At 36.3% G+C, this 19,055-nt stretch overlaps 1 protein-coding gene and 1 long non-coding RNA gene across 6 annotated transcripts in view; both read left to right on the top strand.

Annotated features, from left to right (window-relative positions):
* Positions 1 to 19,055, top strand: part of Opa1 (OPA1 mitochondrial dynamin like GTPase) — a 74,324-nt gene that overhangs the window by 50,165 nt on the left and 5,104 nt on the right. Inside the window, exon 30 of one of the 5 annotated variants that reach the window (XM_048346933.1) lies at positions 1,450 to 1,452. The exons of the other annotated variants lie outside the window; for them this stretch is intronic. Coding sequence (XP_048202890.1) covers positions 1,450 to 1,452 — 3 coding nt within the window. The remainder of the gene's footprint in view (positions 1 to 1,449; positions 1,453 to 19,055) is intronic. 5 annotated transcript variants of the gene reach the window in all.
* On the top strand, positions 6,952 to 17,221 carry LOC125351866. Its single transcript, XR_007211033.1, has 3 exons — positions 6,952 to 6,965; positions 13,653 to 13,655; positions 16,370 to 17,221. It is a non-coding gene; the product is annotated as an uncharacterized LOC125351866 (long non-coding RNA).

Genomic DNA, 19,055 nt, shown 5'->3' with positions numbered 1-19,055 from the left:
CTAGGCAGGGCTGTATTCTTGTCCTCTACTCTTTTCATCCATTCTTCCCCTCTAGTTATCTGAGCTCTTCATTGCTTTCTCTCTCCTCTATTCTTTAAGTAGTGCTTTTTTGAAGTGCATCTTATTTTAGCTTTTATTTCCATTTCTGTCACATAAGGGTTTTTTATATCACTTTGGTAGAAAATTTGTGCTAGCAGAAAACACCTGTGTTCAAGCATGAACTGTCATTTCTCTACTGTGTCATAGACTAGAAATCTTCAAAACCTTAGCTTTTATATTTATAAAAGGGTTGTTCTCGTGGTGGTTCTTAGAAGAATCAGTTCATCAAGCTCTTGGAAGGTCATGGTTCATAATGTTGTGTCAAATTAGTACTGTCGAAGAAGTGTGTCACTCTCACCGTGTATGTAATTCCTTTGTAGCCCTCAGGTTATCAGACAATGAGCCACTTTAATTAGTTTTACCAGGATATGCACTGTTAAGTAATTGAGAAGGAATCTCCTTTCCCATTTTTATAATAGAGCCTGAATAATCATGATATTTTCTGCTCCCGATGTGTAAGTACTCAAAGAAAATGAAACTGAAATATATGCACTGTCAAGCAAAGTCTTATGTTCTCCTGGGAATGTAGTCACTTGACTTAATTGAAATGATTTACTACTTTTGTACAAATAAGATTATGTTAATACTAATGTTCCAAATAATGTTCTTCAGAGCAAAGAGTTCACCATTGACTCTGCTTCATCAGCCATACTAGTGGAGATGAGCCATGACTTAGTCCAGTGGTTGAAAAAGAGTCTTGAAAGTACCTTTTCCTTACTGTTTATATTTGGCCTAGCACTTGAGAATATGGTCATGAGTACTTTCAGCCATAAAGCTTTCAAAGTTTAGCAGTCACTACTGTAATGTGTGAACTGAAGCTTTTAATATGCTTCTAGCATATTTATTTAGAACATAGTATGTTGTCTATTAGAATTTGAGAGAAATGATCAAGAATCTTAACTACAGTTTCAAAATAGTAAAGAGTAGTATAATGTAGAGATCTTAAAAGTTTTGATACATTATTATTTTTGCCAGTTTTAAAGCATTTGTTACTTCGCAATTCATTGATTGTACTTCAAGGTGAGTGTATAAGAAATAGAATATTACTCTCTGGAATTCTAAAGAAAATATACACTTTCACTATTGAAATAAATCCATGAGGCTAGAGCTAAGAGAAGAAACTCAACAGAAGCCTACTTCTTGTTTCAGCAGCTTATTAGAAGAAGAGTCACACATGGAAACTAGAACTCTTACAGAGCAGCACGAGAGCACCTTAGGGTATAGAAGTAAGGATGCACTTAAAGAGTGATGGTACACAGATTGCAGATGCTGCTTGTGGCTCTAACTGACCAAACCTGGGATAATTGGGGAATCAAATGACAATAACATTGTCAGTCACTAGGAACTTAGAAAGTGATTATATAAATAAAAGAATAAAATCAGTTCCAAAAGGGAGAATAATATAATCACACAAAATATTTCCACAGAAAATGCTTACTAGTTAAAAAAGGGAAAGAGTAACTTCATAGTAGAGAAACCTGACAATTACTACCTTGAGTGGTCAAAGTGAAAATCAGTAGTAATGTTTAAATCCAAACCACATGCTACATTACAGTCTATTACATTATATAGTGGGAAGGACCCTGTATTACTTCAAGGATATTGTTACTAAAAATATATAACTTAAATTCAATTAAAACTTCACATAAGACAAACCAAATTAAAGTGTCATCTATAAAATAGATGGGGCCAAATACTGGGGCTTATAGTAGCCTATAATCCCACTACTTAGGGGACTGGAACCTAGAGGATTGTATTTCAAAGCCATTTGGGGCAGAAAAGTCTTTGAGGTTCCATCACCCTCAGCAGCCACGGATACAGGGCTCTAGTGGTAGAGCACCAGCTGTGAGCAAGCTAGCCTAGCAAGAAGACAAGGCTCTGATTTCAAGCCTTGGAATTGTCACCAAAAAATTAAATAAACAAGCAAATCGCTTGTCTGTAATCTTCAAGTGTAGTACAACCATGAAAGACAAGGAAAGACTGCAGAACCATTGCAGGTTGAGAGAAAAGAAAAGACATGAAAATTCAATGCAGTCTAATCGTAGACAGGCTCTTTTTGTCGAAAGGACTGCTGATGAGGCAGCCAGTGAAATGTGGGAAGTGATTTTTGTTTGTTGTTTTGTTTAGGGGAGGGGTATTGCTTGATAAATTTGGATTACCTAGGAAATATTTTTTTCAGCTAATACACAATATAACATATGGAAGTGATATAGCATAATGACTGTTTCAGGGGGGAAATGTTCTTTGTTAATGTTCCTACTTTTCTGTATATCTAAGATTTTTTTTCACATGAAAAGATGGAAAAGATAAAGGAAGCTATTTGGGGTTTTGTTTTGTTGTTTTCCAGTTCTGGGGTTTGAACTCAGGGCCCTGAGTGCTCTCCCTGAGGTCTTTTGCTCAAGGGTAGCGCTCTACCACTTTGAGCCATAGTTCCATTTCTCATTTTCTGGTGGTTAATTGGAGATCAGAGCCTCACAAGCTTTCCTGCCAAGGCTGGCTTTGAACTGTGATCCTCCGATCTCAGCCTCCTAAGTAGCTAAGATTACAGGCATGAGCCACCAGTGCCTGGCTAGCTACTTTTTATAACTAATAGATCAGGATCGTGTGAGACTTGAAAACATGGCCTCTGAAGATGTTAAAAAGACTTGACTTACCTCATGGACAATTTGGTAAGATACATAACTCTTCTTGCTACATTGGCTGCTGCTTTTATTTCTTTTTTCAATAGTATTTATCCACGCTTACAACTGTCCTATGTTAAAATAGGTTCATTACAACCTTCCTAAGATTATTTTGATTTTGCAGTTGGATTAATTTCAGTGATTTTTTTAAACAATAGTATCTTCATTGTAAGTCAGCTGGTATGTTTGGAAGTAGAGGGGGAAAAGGAAACCTTTAAATTGTGCAGTTTTTAATTGTGAACTATTAAAAATCCAAGGATTTTAGCAGCATTAATTTAGATGAAATATGTTGCATTTCCCCCATGTAACTTTTTAGTAGTATATCCAGTCTGACCACAATTCTTAAACATTGTCTTTGGGGAGACAAAAGTTGTTCTTTTTATTAGGACTGATTTTACAATTGCTATCTTACGAAACAGGCAAGAGGAACAACATTTCACAGATTTTCCTTGTCACCTAGGAAGCTGAGTAACAATGGCCAGTGGTGTTTCAGTTTCATAGTGCAGGGTAGACTTCTACTTAATTCTTGTTCACCAAAGCCCAGGTTATACTTTTTGTTCTCTGTGTCATCAGAGAACAGAAATTAAAAGGCCATTAACAGTCATTTTAGATTGCTTTTTATAAGGCAAGGCTGATTCTTTTCCTCCTTATTTTAACAATAAAATTCTTTTCATTTTTGTGCCATAACCTGGAACTATTTGTTAATTTAAATCAAAATGTGAGTACTTGTCATGTGCCAGGAAAGTGCTTTAGATTAATTTTTTAGTGTTTTAAAATCTTGCGTTGTCATTAGCAAGTTTAATTGTTCAAAGGGGTTTCTTTGTGATGTTTTCATACATGCATGTTGTGTATTTAGGTCAAATTCACCACCTTTGTCACTGTTTCTTATCCCCTTCATCTTAGCCCTTATTGTCTCCCTATTTAAGTCACATTAACAACTTTTTGAGATGAATACTTATTTTTCATGAAGAAATGCCAACATGTAAGTAGATATGGTGAAGCCAAGATTTGAGCCTAGGTCTTTTAGTTATTGTGCCAAACTAATTTTGGAATTGCAGATAGGAGATGGGGATCGAGCCTTTGAAAAATGTGATTCTACAGAGCTCTCCTTTTATCTGGATGCTTCCTTAGCTGACAGTGCCCATCACAGGGTAGGTCTAATAGGCATGCCTTAGTGGCAATGACCACCAGTATCTTCATTTTCCTCCTGTGTACTTCCTAATATACAAAAACTTTGTGATTTAAACTGTCATTATTTGAAAATTTTGATTAAAACACCTGGGTAAAGGAACTGAAGTCACTAAATAGATTAAACGTAATTAAGTTTCATTAAGAGACTTGTCAGCATGGTTCTGAATATGTCCTTGTCCTATCCTTTCATAATTAAGTAGTGTCAGAAATCGCCAAGAAATGCAGTTTTCAGTTTTGTTCATACTTGAGTCTTCTAAAATCCAGTTCCAATGTTGAGTCTAAAAGTCCAGCCATGACAAATACTGAATCTTTTTATCAAACAGGGTAGCTATTAGTCTTTTTTTTTTTCGTTTTTAAATTGTAGCATCTTTATTTCTTTTCAGTGGGTTTCATTAGGACATTTTATGCAGATATTAGTCTTAAGTTTAGGCTTTTCATTGAATTCTACTGGTAGTTGGAAATGTTTTCTAACAAGTTTCTATTTCTTCCTATTTGCCAATGAAATGTGAAAATAGTGATAAATTCCTTTTCTTGGGTTACCATTGTGCAGGCTTATTGTAATGGTATAGCTTGATATTCTTAATGTTTGATCACAGTGTAACCAAAGAGGGTGGTAAATTAGAATTTTCCAATATCCTAAGCTTGCCCTCCTCCCACAATTAATTTGCTCTGCTGACTCCCTACGCGAGGTGGCAACAGCTGGCCTTTTTACTAGAGCTCAGAGGGATTAGAGAGCAGGAATGGCAGCAGCATGCTCGGCCTCTTGCCGCTGTTGACTGTTCTTTATTGTTTGATGCCTGAGCATCTCCCAGACAGCAAGCAATTGTTACTGAAAACTTAAAAGTTTGTTTCTCTTGGGAGTATACAATGCTGTTGGAGCTCCTCTTTGTGTTTCTTCATGTTCCCAGCCTCTTCTTATCCTCCATCCTGTGCATTCTCTTGGTAATTAGAAAGGAGCAAAGACATAACCTTTGAATCTTAGTCTATGTGAGATTTGGTCATAATGCCAAAAGTTAGACATATAGGCTTCCGATGGAAGATTCTTTTTACCATATCTCTACTATCAGAAATCATTTTATAATGATCAGTTTGTTCTTTGTAGTTAATATTGCTTAGTGACTTTAAACAAATGTATGAGCACATTTTTAAATCATGACAAAAAGGGAGCACCAACAGAAAGTTGTGACTGCTGTTTCCAAAGTTAATATTAACAGAGGAATCCACCATACCTGTTTAAGTCTGAAAAGATCCCTCCACCAACTAAAGAATCATTCCGACTTATAGGAAAATTACATCTTCGTGCCATGTTAAAACAGCAGGCAGGACATCACTACATAGACCCCTATCTAGCCAGAATAATATTGTTCTAAATACACGGAGAGAGGAGAAATGTCATTATACTCTTTAGTCCAATTTCCATTGGTTACTTAATGTTCTTAAACTTTTCTCATTCCTGTGTCTTTAAGGGTTGTTGTGAGTAGAATTAGTAGTCCTAAACTAGTGTGGGATTGAAAAATCACGTCAGAAAGACATGGTAGTCAGAATTTAGAACTTGAAATTGCAGAAAAGGAATGTGTGATTCTTGCCACCAGGCATCACCACCTACTCTGAACCAGTAGTTGTTCAGTTTTACTACAAGACAATATGTTGTCTTATTAATTGGAGTAAAACTGATTTATTATTATAGCATCTGATAGTGTGTCTGTTGAAAATTTGCTCAGTTGTTTGAATTCCAAATACAGTAGTGTATTCATTTTTATTTCTTTAGACTTACCTAAATCAAATATTTAAAGAAAGAGAAGGTGGCATTGAGTTGTAGGGTTCCAAATACCTAATCCTGAAGGGGACCACTAAAAAGGCACCCTCATAAAGTACAATGAAGCACCTGGAGAGAACTTTATTCTGTTATGGAACCATAATCTCAGCATCATGTGTACCCATTTGGTAGTATGTTTCTTTGCCTTCTATACTATGTTATCACTCCTAGCTACTAGTACATCTCTAAGTAGCCTTTCCCTTTTATCTTCTGTTGGTTTTTGGTTTATTTGAGACAGGCTGATGTTATATAAACCTGACTGGCCTATCACTTGTGTTTCTCCACCCTCAACCTCCCTAGTGCTGTGATTATAAGCATGCCCCACCACTCCTGGTCTTTTTTTTTTTCTTTGTCATTTCTGGGGCTTGAACTCAGGGCCTGCACACTGCCCCTGAGCCTCTCTGTGCTCAAGGCTGGAGCTCTACCATTTGAGCTACAGCACCACTTACACTTCCAGTTTTGGAGTGGTCAATTGGAGTTGTGTCTCACGGGGACTTTTCTGCCTAGACTGGCTTCAAACAGCAATCCTCAGATCTCAGCCTCCTGAGTAGTTAAGATTACAGGTGTGAGCCACTGGCACCTGGCCAGGCTTTCTTTTTTATTATGTCTCTTAAAATTCTCTTACACTATAGACAACTAAATCAACCAAAATAATCATTTAAAAATAAGTATTTTTATGCCTGAAATATTTTCCGGCCTGATCCGCCCTGTCAGTGATTTGGTTTAGTCATAAATTTACCATATCTTGTATGTTATAATTCAATATATTCAGTATGTGATCATGACCTTTTGGTTCAGGTTTTTCATTAGTCCTCTTTTGCTTTGACTAAAAAGGGGAAGATAGGAGGCTAACTCTTCTCTTTCTAAGTACCCTTTCTTCTGATCTGTCTTACTCATAAGTTCTCATTTCATTCCTCACAGTTTGTAACTTGACTTTCAGCTCTATGATAGATCACCACTGATCTCCTAATTTCCAGTTCATTCAAGTCACTGAAAAGCCTTAATAATTCTTCATCTTTACTAGGAAGTTTTAAATTTATTCAGGTGCATGTATTCAAATGCATTTGCTCTCCTTGACATTCAAGTATATTTTGAAATGGTTATTAGTAGAAATGTGTGTGTTTGAAGAGGGGAAAGGTTAGTGTTTCCCTTCACTACAAAATAAGTAACTTATTTCCGTAATCAGTACTTAAAACTCTTTAAGGCATTTTTTTAAAATTCTGCCTTTATTCAAACATTTTTCAGAAGTAAGGTGAAACTGATAAAACAGCTAAGGAAGATACAAAGAATATTGAGTCTGCATAGGTAAGACAAGTAGCATAAAAAAACAGATGACACAAAGAATAAAGTAATCCTTGGGGAGCCCCCTGTTTTAGGGAAGTAGTTACTTACACAGGAATTCCATGTGATTGGGGCTTTGGTGCTGGGCTTTCCAGGTTGCCGATGAGTAAATCCACACTCAAAGTGCTTTAGGAATGAGGCATATTTTCCATGGCCTGAAGTTTTACAGTCACAATTAAGGGATATTGATCGATTGGTATACTATTAAGAGAGTATTTTTCATGATATTATAAAGGCTGCTAGTATTCAACACTTTGTTAGCCAAGTGCTCTAAATTCAGATTTTAACTGATAGAAAGTAAAAGGGTGTTTTTATTTTAGTTTTTCTTCAATAATCTATAAGTTGAATAAGTTTATTTATATGCTATTGTGCAAATATTCTGGGATTTTTCAAAAGCTCAAGGAATATACTAAAATCTAAAATTTTGCTGTTTTCCCCTTAAATGATTGGCATATGTATACACATTAAGCTGGTAACCTTTATGAAGTACATTCCTGTGTTTCTTATAATCTCTATTATGCAATTGATGGAAATAATGGAGCTCTAACATATGATATGCTCTATCTAATAGGTATCATACCCATACAATCTCTTGATGATTATAGTAACAAGAGACAAGGCATGGACCACATGATAATTGCTTATAGCATCCTCCTCAGTGGTCAGAATTCAAATTTAAGTCTTCTCAGTTCCTCAAACTATCTTTCTTAAGTCTTGAAATATTACTTGAGTAAATGAACTTTTCAAACTTCAGTTTTATAGAGATTGCTACTGTACCCTAAGAGCTTAACAGAGTCTTGACTTTGTATAATTTCTGTAGCACCATTTTCATGTGGTGCTCTGTGGTTAACTTCCTCTTGTATACTATGCCTTCAGCTCATTACTAATGCACTTTTTTCTAGCTTCTTGTCTTCCATGGTAGGCTAGAGTTTGCTTCTATTTCTTAATATCAACTTAGTTTAAAAAAATACTCATTCAGGGGCTGGGCATATGGCCTAGTGGCAAGAGTGCCTGCCTCGGATACACGAGGCCCTAGGTTCGATTCCCCAGCACCACATATACAGAAAAACGGCCAGAAGCGGCGCTGTGGCTCAAGTGGCAGAGTGCTAGCCTTGAGCGGGAAGAAGCCAGGGACAGTGCTCAGGCCCTGAGTCCAAGGCCCAGGACTGGCAAAAAAAAAAAAAAAAATACTCATTCAGTAGGGCTGGGAATATGGCCTAGTGGCAAGAGTGCTTGATTCATATACATGAAGCCCTGGGTTTGATTCCCCAGCACCACACATATAGAAAGTGGCCAGAAGTGGCGCTGTGGCTCAAGTGGCAGAGTGCTAGCCTTGAGCAAAGAGAAGCCAGGGACAGTGCTCAGACCCTGAGTCCAAGGCCCAGGGCTGGCAAAAAAAAAAAAAAAAAAAAAAAAAAAAACAGAGAAACTGCAGCATTAATAAAAATAAAACGTATAGTCCCAGTTACTTTATGCAGTTCAAGTATTCTAGAGGCCACATTATAGCATAGTATCCTAAAAAATTATTCTCCTTTGAAAGTTAATCCTACATTTGGGGCCCTGGTCTTCATATCTGTGCTGTATGTTATGCCCCTTCTTCAGAAATGGTCAGATCATTTTCATCTTAAATAGATTGATCCTTCCATACAGTCCAACTCCTTTTTATCTTATAGATTCTTTTTTACTCAGGAAACGCTAAATGATCACTTACTGCCCTATTTTTAATAATCCATTTGCTTCTCAACCTTGTAGTCTTCTGTGTTGAAATGTTTTTTCCTAGGTTATTGAAAATCAAGAGGAAGCAATGATCTAGGCAAAGATTCAGATGTAGAAACATTCCCATGTAACTACATTATTCCCCTGAGCTTCTGTTGAAGTTCACATGTCATTTCCTCACATTTTTTTAGTGCTTTACAGTTTACAAATTTTATGTGTCTTTTAAGCTGATGAGGCTAGTAAGGCATATCATTCCCATTGTTCACATGAGATATTGATGTTCACTGAGGTTAATGAATTAGCTAATTACATAAATGTTTATGACAAAACTGGAGCTGGTAACAGGTATTAGAGATCCCTTTGTAGAATTGTTTAAGAGTTCTCCTCAGCTTATTCTTTGAGTAAGGGTTTATGGATATATATATGCATATTTCATATAATTTGGCTTTTTTTCTATTTATAATATATTCTAACTAGAGCCCAGTCTCCTAATGAAAACAATAATCAAAAATCTAGAAGTCTCCTGAAGATACACATATAGTTTTATCCATTAAAAAGAAAGAGAGGAATGAAGGAAAAAGAGAGGGAGGGAAGGGAAAGGAAGGGGAGGGGAGGGGAGGAGGGTGGGAGGAAAGGAAGGAAGGGAGGGAGGGAGGGAGGGAGGGAGGGAGGGAGGGAGGGAGGGAGGGAGGGAGGGAGGAAGGAAGGAAGGAAGAAAAAGAAAAAGAAAAGAAATCAAGCTCAGGTGCCAAGCCTCATGCCTCTAATCCTGGCTACCTGGAAAGCTGAGATGCTGAGATTGGGTGAATCAGGATTCAAGGCCAGCCTGGGTAGAAAAGTCTTCTAAGCCCTTGGCAAGGAACATCCGAATGTGGAGAGGGACACACCTGTTATCCTAACTATGAGGAAGCCTAACAGAAGTGTATCTGGCCAGGAACACCTTTGGGTAGGAAGTGAAATGCTACATCAAAAGTAACAAGCAAAAAACAGGGCTAAAGGCATCGCTCAGCTCTAAGAATACCTACTTTGGAAGCATGAGGCCCTGAATTCAAACTCCAGACTACCAAAATAAAAGGCAACTTGGATTTATAAATCTATATATTCTCATTGCCATTTTAATTTTATGATTTTCCTTTTCTACAGAAAAAAATGAAATTGCGTTTTTATATTTAAAAGTCATTTTTGAGCAGGTGTTGGCAGCTCACACCTGTAATCCTAGCTACTCAGGAAGCTGTGATCTGAGGATCACAGTTTCAAGCAAGCCCAGGAAGGAGATTCTGTGAGGTTCTTATTTCCAATGAACTACTGAAATGCCACAAGTGGAGCTGTGGTTCATGTGGTAGAGTGCTAGCCTTGAGCAAAAAGGTCAAGAACAGTGCCCAGGTCCTGAGTTCAAGCCCCAGGACTAACACCAAAAAGAAAAAAAAAAGTGATTTCTTTATTTCATGAATACATAGTTTTGATTCTGAAGTTATTTTCCTTTTCTGATCCTTATTCTGACTTACTGAACCAATGTAAATTGAGGATTCCTAATCCAAAATACTGCAAAATTAGAAACTTTTTGAGTACTGACATGATAGTCTTCTGAGGTGTGGATTTTAGATTTTTCAGATTAGTCATTAGTACCAATACTACAGATACTCAGTTGGTAAAAGTCTAAGCAATATTGCAGAATCCAAAAAGTCTACAAAATCTGGAATATTTGTGGTCTCAAACATTTCAAATGAGATCAGATGTGTTCAGGATACTATGATGGTAGATTTAGCTATTTCAACATGTGACTCATAAATAAAGGACTCTTGTTTTTAATTAATTACTTACTTTGTTTTTGTTAGTGGTTGGAATTAAACCCAGGGCCTCATGAATACTTGGCAGTCTCCCACTAAGCCACAGCCCTACTGTGGCCCAGACATTTCAGATGAGGGAGGCTCAACTTGTATCAGTTTTTTATACTGCCTTATAATGTAGTTGTGATAAGTAACAGAACTTGCAAAATTAGACTAAGTAAGCATGAGTACCTGTTGTACTTGTGATATGCTTAGTAAGATTTCATCCCTATGCAGCATCTTATTTAAGAGATGTAACTTTTTCCTTTTTGCATTCATCTCAGTTTAAAATTTGCATAAACTTGAAATTTTCAGTTGTACATTTTTTCACTAATCTTTAGTATGGGCCTTAAATCAGAATGATATTCTCTGTTCTTATTTTACTTATACTTTTAAAGTTACATTAATGAGCTGACTGTTTTAAAATCCTTCTCGTCATTCATTCATCTGTTACTTTGCCTTTTAAAAGTTTTAACACTGAAGGTCTTTTGACAAACCAATATTTATAACAGTTTGACAGCAGGATGAGGAACAGCGTTTGTCTTTGTAACAGCTTGAAGAAAGACCCTTTCCAGGACCCAGTCATGCAGTTACAATCTTGACCTCTTTTTTTATGCTGGGAACATACATACAGCAGCACCTCCCATACATTTTCTTGTCCCATTGACTCTCCATTCACTTCCCATCTGTTTTGCAGTCTTAAAGGAACAGAAGGGGCCCTCTTCTTATAAATCTGTCTTTACAGGTGATAAATGATGCCCTATCTCATTAAAGTCTGCCTGGGTGGTTTTTCTTTTCTTAAAATGTTTCAATATTACTTCTAACAAAATTCAGAATAATATGTACTTTTAAGACTAGGAAGAGTATAGAATAGAGAAAATATGAGTGTTCTAAAAGCATACTTCATTGATTAGGAAAGAATATGTTAATAACTTGTCATCGCAATTAATTGTCTAAATTATATTTTTTAATGTTGGTATTTAGGTTTTCCTATAGGGTCAAAAGAAAAATATTCATACTGATGTGATATTCTTAAGCGGGAACAAATCCAAGAACTACTAACAAATTATCCTATGAAACAACTATACTTTTTGGTCTTAACTTAAGGTGGTATCCATAATTTAGAACATTTTATAGAGTCATATAAAATAATATAATTCAAAATAGATAAACATGGTAAAACCTACTAGGCTTTTACTAGGGAAATATGGTTGCAAGTCCTGTAAAAATTCATTGTTTTACTTCTGTTACTGGAAATAAATGCTATAGATATTTATAACATTTGGTTTTCCAAGAATTGAGCGAACATAATTTTTCAGTGTAACAGATACTGTCATCCCCACCCTTGCCCTGGAGAATGTTCTTAAATTATTGATTTGAAAAGCAAACCCATGCTGGGCATTGGTGCCTATGCTTGTAATCCTAGCTACTCAAGAGGATGAGATCTAAAGATCAAAGTTCTAAGCCAGCCAGGGCAGGAAAAGTCCTTGAGATTTTTATCTCCAATTAGTCATGGGGGGGAGGAGGTGGCTGGAAGTAGAACTGTGACTTGAGGTAGAGTGCTAACACAAAATCTAAGGGATAGCACCCAGACCCTGAGTTCAAGCCCCAGGACCAACACACACACATACACACACACACACACATACACACACACACACACACACACACACACACACACACCATAAATTACTCTGAGTTTGGTGTTTTCATCATAGCTAATGGTGTATCTTCTACAAACAAGCTTGTTAGTTTCTTCATTAATTTCCTGATCTATCAAAAAAAAATTTGTGGCAGCTTGCAAACATCTATTCTCTGCAAAAGATAAAATTCCTACTAAACTGAAAATGCTAGATGGAGGGAAAGGGAAAATCTAGGCAAATGAAGGAAAATGAAATGGGCTAAAACAACTCAAAATACAAGCTGGGTGTTCTATTACTTTGTCCGAGGTAAAGTGACTGAGGCACATGGGAAGAAAAGCTTGTTACCTGGATCGGGGTGCTGGTGAGGCCACAGTACTGCACGTGCGGTCCTCTCAAGGTGGACACTGAGTTACCATATAAAGAAAATGCTTACATAGAATCATGAATTTCATGGAGTTCTGTACTACAGTGTTCCTCAATAGAAGCCATTCTGAACAAAATCCAAGTGATGTACTCTACAGATGTAGCTGTTTAGTTTGGCTTATCAAAAGATAAACTGTAACTTAAAAACAATGAATTATGTATAGCCCACACTGCTAGTAGCTGAGTCTTTTAGTATCAGATAGCCAAAAGTACTCCTGACATTGGCTAGAACCTGGGATGGTCGTTGAGTAAAGTCAATCCATAATTATTAATAGTTGGCTGCAATTGACTTGCCACCCACTTAGGACAGTTTACAAAAACTTGAATATAAGGCTTCTCCATGTTCAGCCACACCAGTCTTTTAGAGAACAGACTTCAAGATATATAAAAGATCTTTGAAGAAGTTTTTATTGTAATAGCCTAAAGGACCCAGTAGTAATATTTCCTTTAAGAAGTTAAAAAAATTGAACTTACAAGTCACTATTAAGTTGATTATATATTCAACAGATACACTGTGCTTCATGGTTTTTAGTGTGGTTTGTGGGTTATAAAGCAAGCACATTTTAGTGGTCATCTGTAATGTTTTGGTTAAGGCAGATAACTTGGAATGGCTGATAGGAGCAATGGATAATAAATATTCATGGACATATATTACATAAAAAATTTTATACTAGGCTACATGGTTCTAAATGACATAAGTTTTGCCAAGTAGATAATTCATATAAGCATCCCTTACTGTAGCCTACATTGATCTTAAAGGGAAAATTATAAAATTGATGTTTTCAAAATCAATCACATAGCACTGTGAGAATAATTTGGCAATTTGTGTTCATTTTTTTTACCAGAAAGTTATAAAATAAAAAGGTATTAAGAAATAAACAAAAACAAGAAAAATTAGGAGAGATGTAATTATAAGCATGTGAGTCAGAGTGTTACATTTCAATCTAGATTTTAAAGTAATGGAGGCATTAATTTGTGACATATTCCTTCACTATAGACAAACCACAGTTTAAGACTCCACAGTTGTAAAGATAATGGTAAAGTTTCACAGTACTTCAAAACTGACTCATTGATCTGGGTAGATGTACATTACATTATGTTTTCTCCTTTATAACAATGATATAAAATACCTGGGTTACATCGGGTATTTCTTGTTAAAATTTGTTATCAAGCTTTTCATAATTGCTTGCCCCTTTGAAGGCTATTGTTATAGTTTGGATCTGAAATTTACCCCTACGGCCATGTGCTTCCCTATGGCTTTATTGGGAGGTACTTGAACCTTTAGGAGGAAGGGGCCTAGTTGGAGGAAGTAGAGCACTGAGAGCATGCCCTTGAAGAATAGACCTTGTCTCCAGCCCCCCCCCCCCCCCGTCCTTTTTCTAGGTCATTCTGCTTCCTGAACCAGAAGTGAGCACTGTGCACCACACGCCCATGCCCTGGGATTCTTCCTTACAACAGGTCCATAAACAAACAGAGCCACGAAAGACCTTGGACTAGTAAAGCCTTTGAAACCAAAAGCCAAAATAAATCTTAAGTGTTTGGGTTTGGGTTTGTTTTTTTTTGTTTGTTTGTTTGTTTTAGATACCTCAGAAAGCTGACCAACACACTGTTTTAGGTTTTGTTTTACAGCAATACAATTTTCATATAGCTACCAATTGTCACTCCTAATCAACCTAATAGAAGTAGCAGTTAGAATGGATATAATTCTAGCCCAAACTAAAATTTTCCCTTCAATATTTGATTAGAAATAGCCTAGCCTTCACAGATCTCCAAAGTCTAGGAATTCAAATTTTGAAATTCTGCCCATCTTTATTTTTTTAATTTAAGTAGTTGTACAAAGGGATTTTAATTAAATATGTCAATTTATGTGCATAATGCATCTTAATCACAATCACCCCTTCATTCCCCTCCATCTCTCCTAACTTCATCCACCCCATCAGAATACATGAATTCATGCTTCATATTGAAGAAATTCATCCTTTTTTCAGAAGGAGAAAAAGTGTTCAGCTTGTTTTCATAGATTAATCTATTTTAAATAATCATGTCTTTTTACAGAGGAAAGGGAAAAAACTAGTCCCAGATTCAGAAGATGAGTGCTAGATTGATCAATACAGACATACACACACACACACACACACACACACACACACACACACACACACACACATCTGTATGAGGGGTTGGGGGGGTTGTTTTTGTTGTTGTTTTGTTTGTTTTTTGTTTTTTGCTGAAGCTAGATATTTTACTAGTTTTGATCATCTTAAATCTGATCTCTTATTCAGACCCTCCCTCCTATATTTCCCCGTATCATAGAGTCCTTTAAATGCTGAGTTCGTAAGGAGCGCTTGTATAGTATAACTGTGTAATAAAAAAGCAAACCTTTTCAGGAACAGCTTAATTTTCAGCCTTTTGGAGAACAGCTTGTTAAGCAAAATTTCACAAAGTGCTTCTGTAACATGTTGTAAAACAGTTGTTAAGGTACATTTGGATATGTTGGGTGTGTGGTTTGCTTAAAATATACTGCATTAGTAAGTTTGCAGCTTGTTTCTCTTTGTGCTCTCTTTTAAAGCATCACAAGTTATAAGAAGATCTAGTTTGGTGCACGTGCTAGTGTTTTGTATGTGATTCTTTGTTCCTGTTCTCAACTGTTATTAACCACTGAAGTGAACCTTCTCCCAGGCGTGGCCTTTTAGTATTCAGTGTATTCAAAACATAATTACAGATTAGTCTGTATTTGAGACTTTTTGAGCAAATATCAGAAGTCTTAAAAAGCATTTGAGAGTAGCAGTATCATTTCATGTGGAGATAAAAAGACCCAAAATGTAAATGGGTGTTAAAGTATTTGAAAAGAGGATAAAGAAAAGAAACTTCATTCACTGAGACTGGTGGTTTATGGGTTAAGGATTATGGGAATATTCATGACTCAATCAAGAAGCACGATGAATTGATGGTTGAAATAATTCATCTTTTAGGCAAACATTGTGTAAATAGAAAGAAGACAGCATACTGAGTACATGAGAATTTTGTAACAGAAATAGTTCATTCATCCTTTCTTTACTTAGTAGGTTGAATTTATCAAGTAGTAAGCATTCTTTAGCTATGTATGTTTGATACAAATACTTAACTTTAGAAAAGATGTTTGCTTTATAATTGCTGATCTGTCCCATATTCCTGACTTTTATCAAAATGCACCTGATTTTATATAAAAGTTAATACATACAAATAAAGTTGGAATAGTACCATCTTTCTTGCTACCAGTTAGATTCAGCCTATGATTACAGATCTAAGCTTGTGTTTCTGAGTCAGGAGCACAGACAGGGCTGACTCCTCTAGCCTTAACAGCCTCATCCGTAGTTAGGACAGCTACAGGGTTTAAATGAGGACCAAGTGAAATGTCAGTGTCTTAACACCCCTAAATTCAGTAGACATATCATAGATGTCCCATGAGAGCACAAGCAAGAAATGCTTCTCAAAGGTAAAATGTCTTCTGGGCCCCACATTTCTCCATCAAGGGCATCATTTGGCAAAGACAGATTCTTTTGGTGGTATCAAAAGACTATTTTCCTGACAACTGCTTTTTTCTTATTAACACTTACCTCCATTTCTTCATACTGCCCATTCCCATTACTCTAGTACTTCTAGTTACTTACTTTTATGTCTTTGAGGTTTTTAAGACATGCCAATATTTTATCTTTATACTAGTGTGTGTGTGTGTGTGTGTGTGTGTGTGTGTGTGTGTGTGTGTGTGTGTTTGTACCAGTACCAGGGCTTGAACTTGGCCTCTTGCTTACACTCCACTTTTTCTCTTGGACTGGCACTCTACCACTTGAGCCATACGTCCAGTCCAACTTTTTTGCTCATTAATTGGAAATAAATAGAATCTCACAGGCTTTCCTGCCCAGACTGGCTTCAAACTGTGATTCTCAGATCTCAGTCTCCTAAGTAGCTAAGATTAGAGATGTAAGCCACTGGGTTGTAACATTTTTTTAAATAAATTTTAAAGGAAATTTATTTTTTTAATTCTGTGGCTCTCATATAATAAGCCTTTTATTTTCACTTATTAAAAAATGTTCAATTATTAATAGCAGAAGGATGCAAGACCTTTCTGAGTTAGACCTCTGCTTCTTGGTATCTTTCAGTATAGATTAGCTCTTATAATGCTTCTGCAGTCCTTGCCCACGTGTGGCCTGCCCAGCAGAGGGTGGAGGTCATGGGTAGTGCACAGGTTCGATAGCTGCCCATCCTTGCACCTGCCGGCTTTATTCAAATCATGACTCAAATGAAACTGGATTTTCTCACCTCATATGGTACAGTGTCCACAGCTAGAAATATTTTTCAGCGAAGTGGTTAGAGTTGCTGCTGTGGCTCTAAACACCTCTTTGGAATTTCCAGGTGTTGTACTTTTCAAGCCAGATGGGGTTTTGGGGGGTTTGTTTTTTTGTTTTGTTTTGTTTTTTTAAGGCCCATCCATTCTAAAACTATAGGACAATTTAGAAAACGTTTTTCCTTTACCTTCTTATCTTTACCAAAAGAAAGAAAGTGAGAGAGAGACAGAGAGAGAGAAAGAAAGGAAGGAAGGGAAGAAGGGAGGGAGGGAGGGAGGGAGGGAGGGAGGGAGGGAGGGAGGGAGGGAGGGAGGGAGGGAAAGAAAATAGCCAATGAACTGTACATACATGAAACTATTATAACTATGGATTGAAAAAAGTAAGTTCATATCTCTCTCTCTCTTTTTTTAGTATATATTAGCTTTACAAGAGGGATTTCATTGTTACATTTCCAAGCTTATATAAAGTATATTCCAGTCAGTCTCCCCCATCGTTCTTCCTTTTCCCCCTCCCCCTTCCTAACATAATTCAACAAGTTTCTTTGGATTTTTTTTCTTTCTCATACTTTCTGACAATCTTATTTTGCTGACAACCTATTTTGAAGGTATCTATCCTCTTTCATCCTTGTAAGCCCAACCCTTTCTTGATAATAACACCCCCACAGTAGCCTTTCTCCTTCCCTTCCCTCATCCTCCTATTGATCAACAGCTTTTATTGTGATTCTTTATCCTACTTTTATATGTAGTTGCAGGATATCTCAAAATTACTCTTCCTACTCCCCTTCTTCCTATAATAAGTTAGACTGTATATTTATCCACATATATAATTATGTATATGATATGTATGTGTATGTTCATGTCTATGAATATGTCTTTTAGATCTAACTTCCACAAATAAAAAGTTAATCTGTTTCTAAGCAACTAGATGAACTAATATTCAACTAAATGAATTAATATTCAAACTAACAATTTGGCCTTGTCTGTGAAAAGTTTATTTGCTAATTTTACTACTGTTTAAGCTTTTTTTTTTTTTTTTTTTTTTTTTTTTTTGGCTAGTCCTGGGGCTTGAATTCAGGGTCTGGGCACTGTCCCTGGCTTCATTTTGCTCAAGGCTAGCACTCTACCACTTGAGCCACAGCGCCACTTCTCGCTTTTTCTATATATGTGGTGCTGAGGAATCAAATCCAGGGCTTCATGTATACTGGGCAAGCACTCTACCACTAGGCCATATTCCCAGCCCTTTACTACTGTTTAAAAGAAGCCAGCATATCAATAAATATAGAGTGTACTTCAGAGATAGATTGGAATTCTTTGTCTAGGCTCTCTAACTTAAATCTTACATGTAAAGAGTGACTATTGCCATATTTTCTCAAAAAGTTTTTTTTTATCAAAATAAGAGCAACTTCCTTTCAGATTTCTATTAATTTTAATTAATCTTAATCTAATACCAAGAATTACAAGTTCTAGATTTTCTGAAAAAAAAATATGAGAAAGTTATCTTCTTTACATATATAACCATAGGAGACTTTCTTACATTCTTGCGAAATTAGTAAGAACTTATAAAAAGGGAAATTCTTCCTTATAGTGTGTACTTGTTATTAACACTCCTTTAGCTGATAAGGGATACTTGTACCTCCAGAGGCAGACTGTTTAGTTGGATTGTAAACGATGGCAGGGTAGAAGATTAAATGCATGTTCTAGGACTTAAGTATGGGTACAAAGTCGAGTTTGCCAGTTTTACTTCTGTATAAGCTTTGAACCAGTTAACACTGCAATCGATAATTCCTACTACTAGGTTAAACTGTGTTAAAAGGACAAAAACATCTATGATCATGTTATAATATGATACATTTTAAGCTGCAGTGAAGTAGTATAAATCATGACTTTTCCACACTTGAGAGTTTATATTTGTGGAAAATATGTGCAGTTCAGAGAAATTAGAAGTTGTATCTTTAAGTCTGTAGACATGGAAACATTTTAATCAATTAAATTTAA

Source organism: Perognathus longimembris, chromosome 5 (assembly GCF_023159225.1).
Source record: "Perognathus longimembris pacificus isolate PPM17 chromosome 5, ASM2315922v1, whole genome shotgun sequence".
NCBI lineage: Eukaryota > Metazoa > Chordata > Mammalia > Rodentia > Heteromyidae > Perognathus > Perognathus longimembris.
The sequence above is the reverse complement of the archived record's forward strand: the minus strand, read 5'-3'. Positions and strand labels throughout refer to the sequence as shown.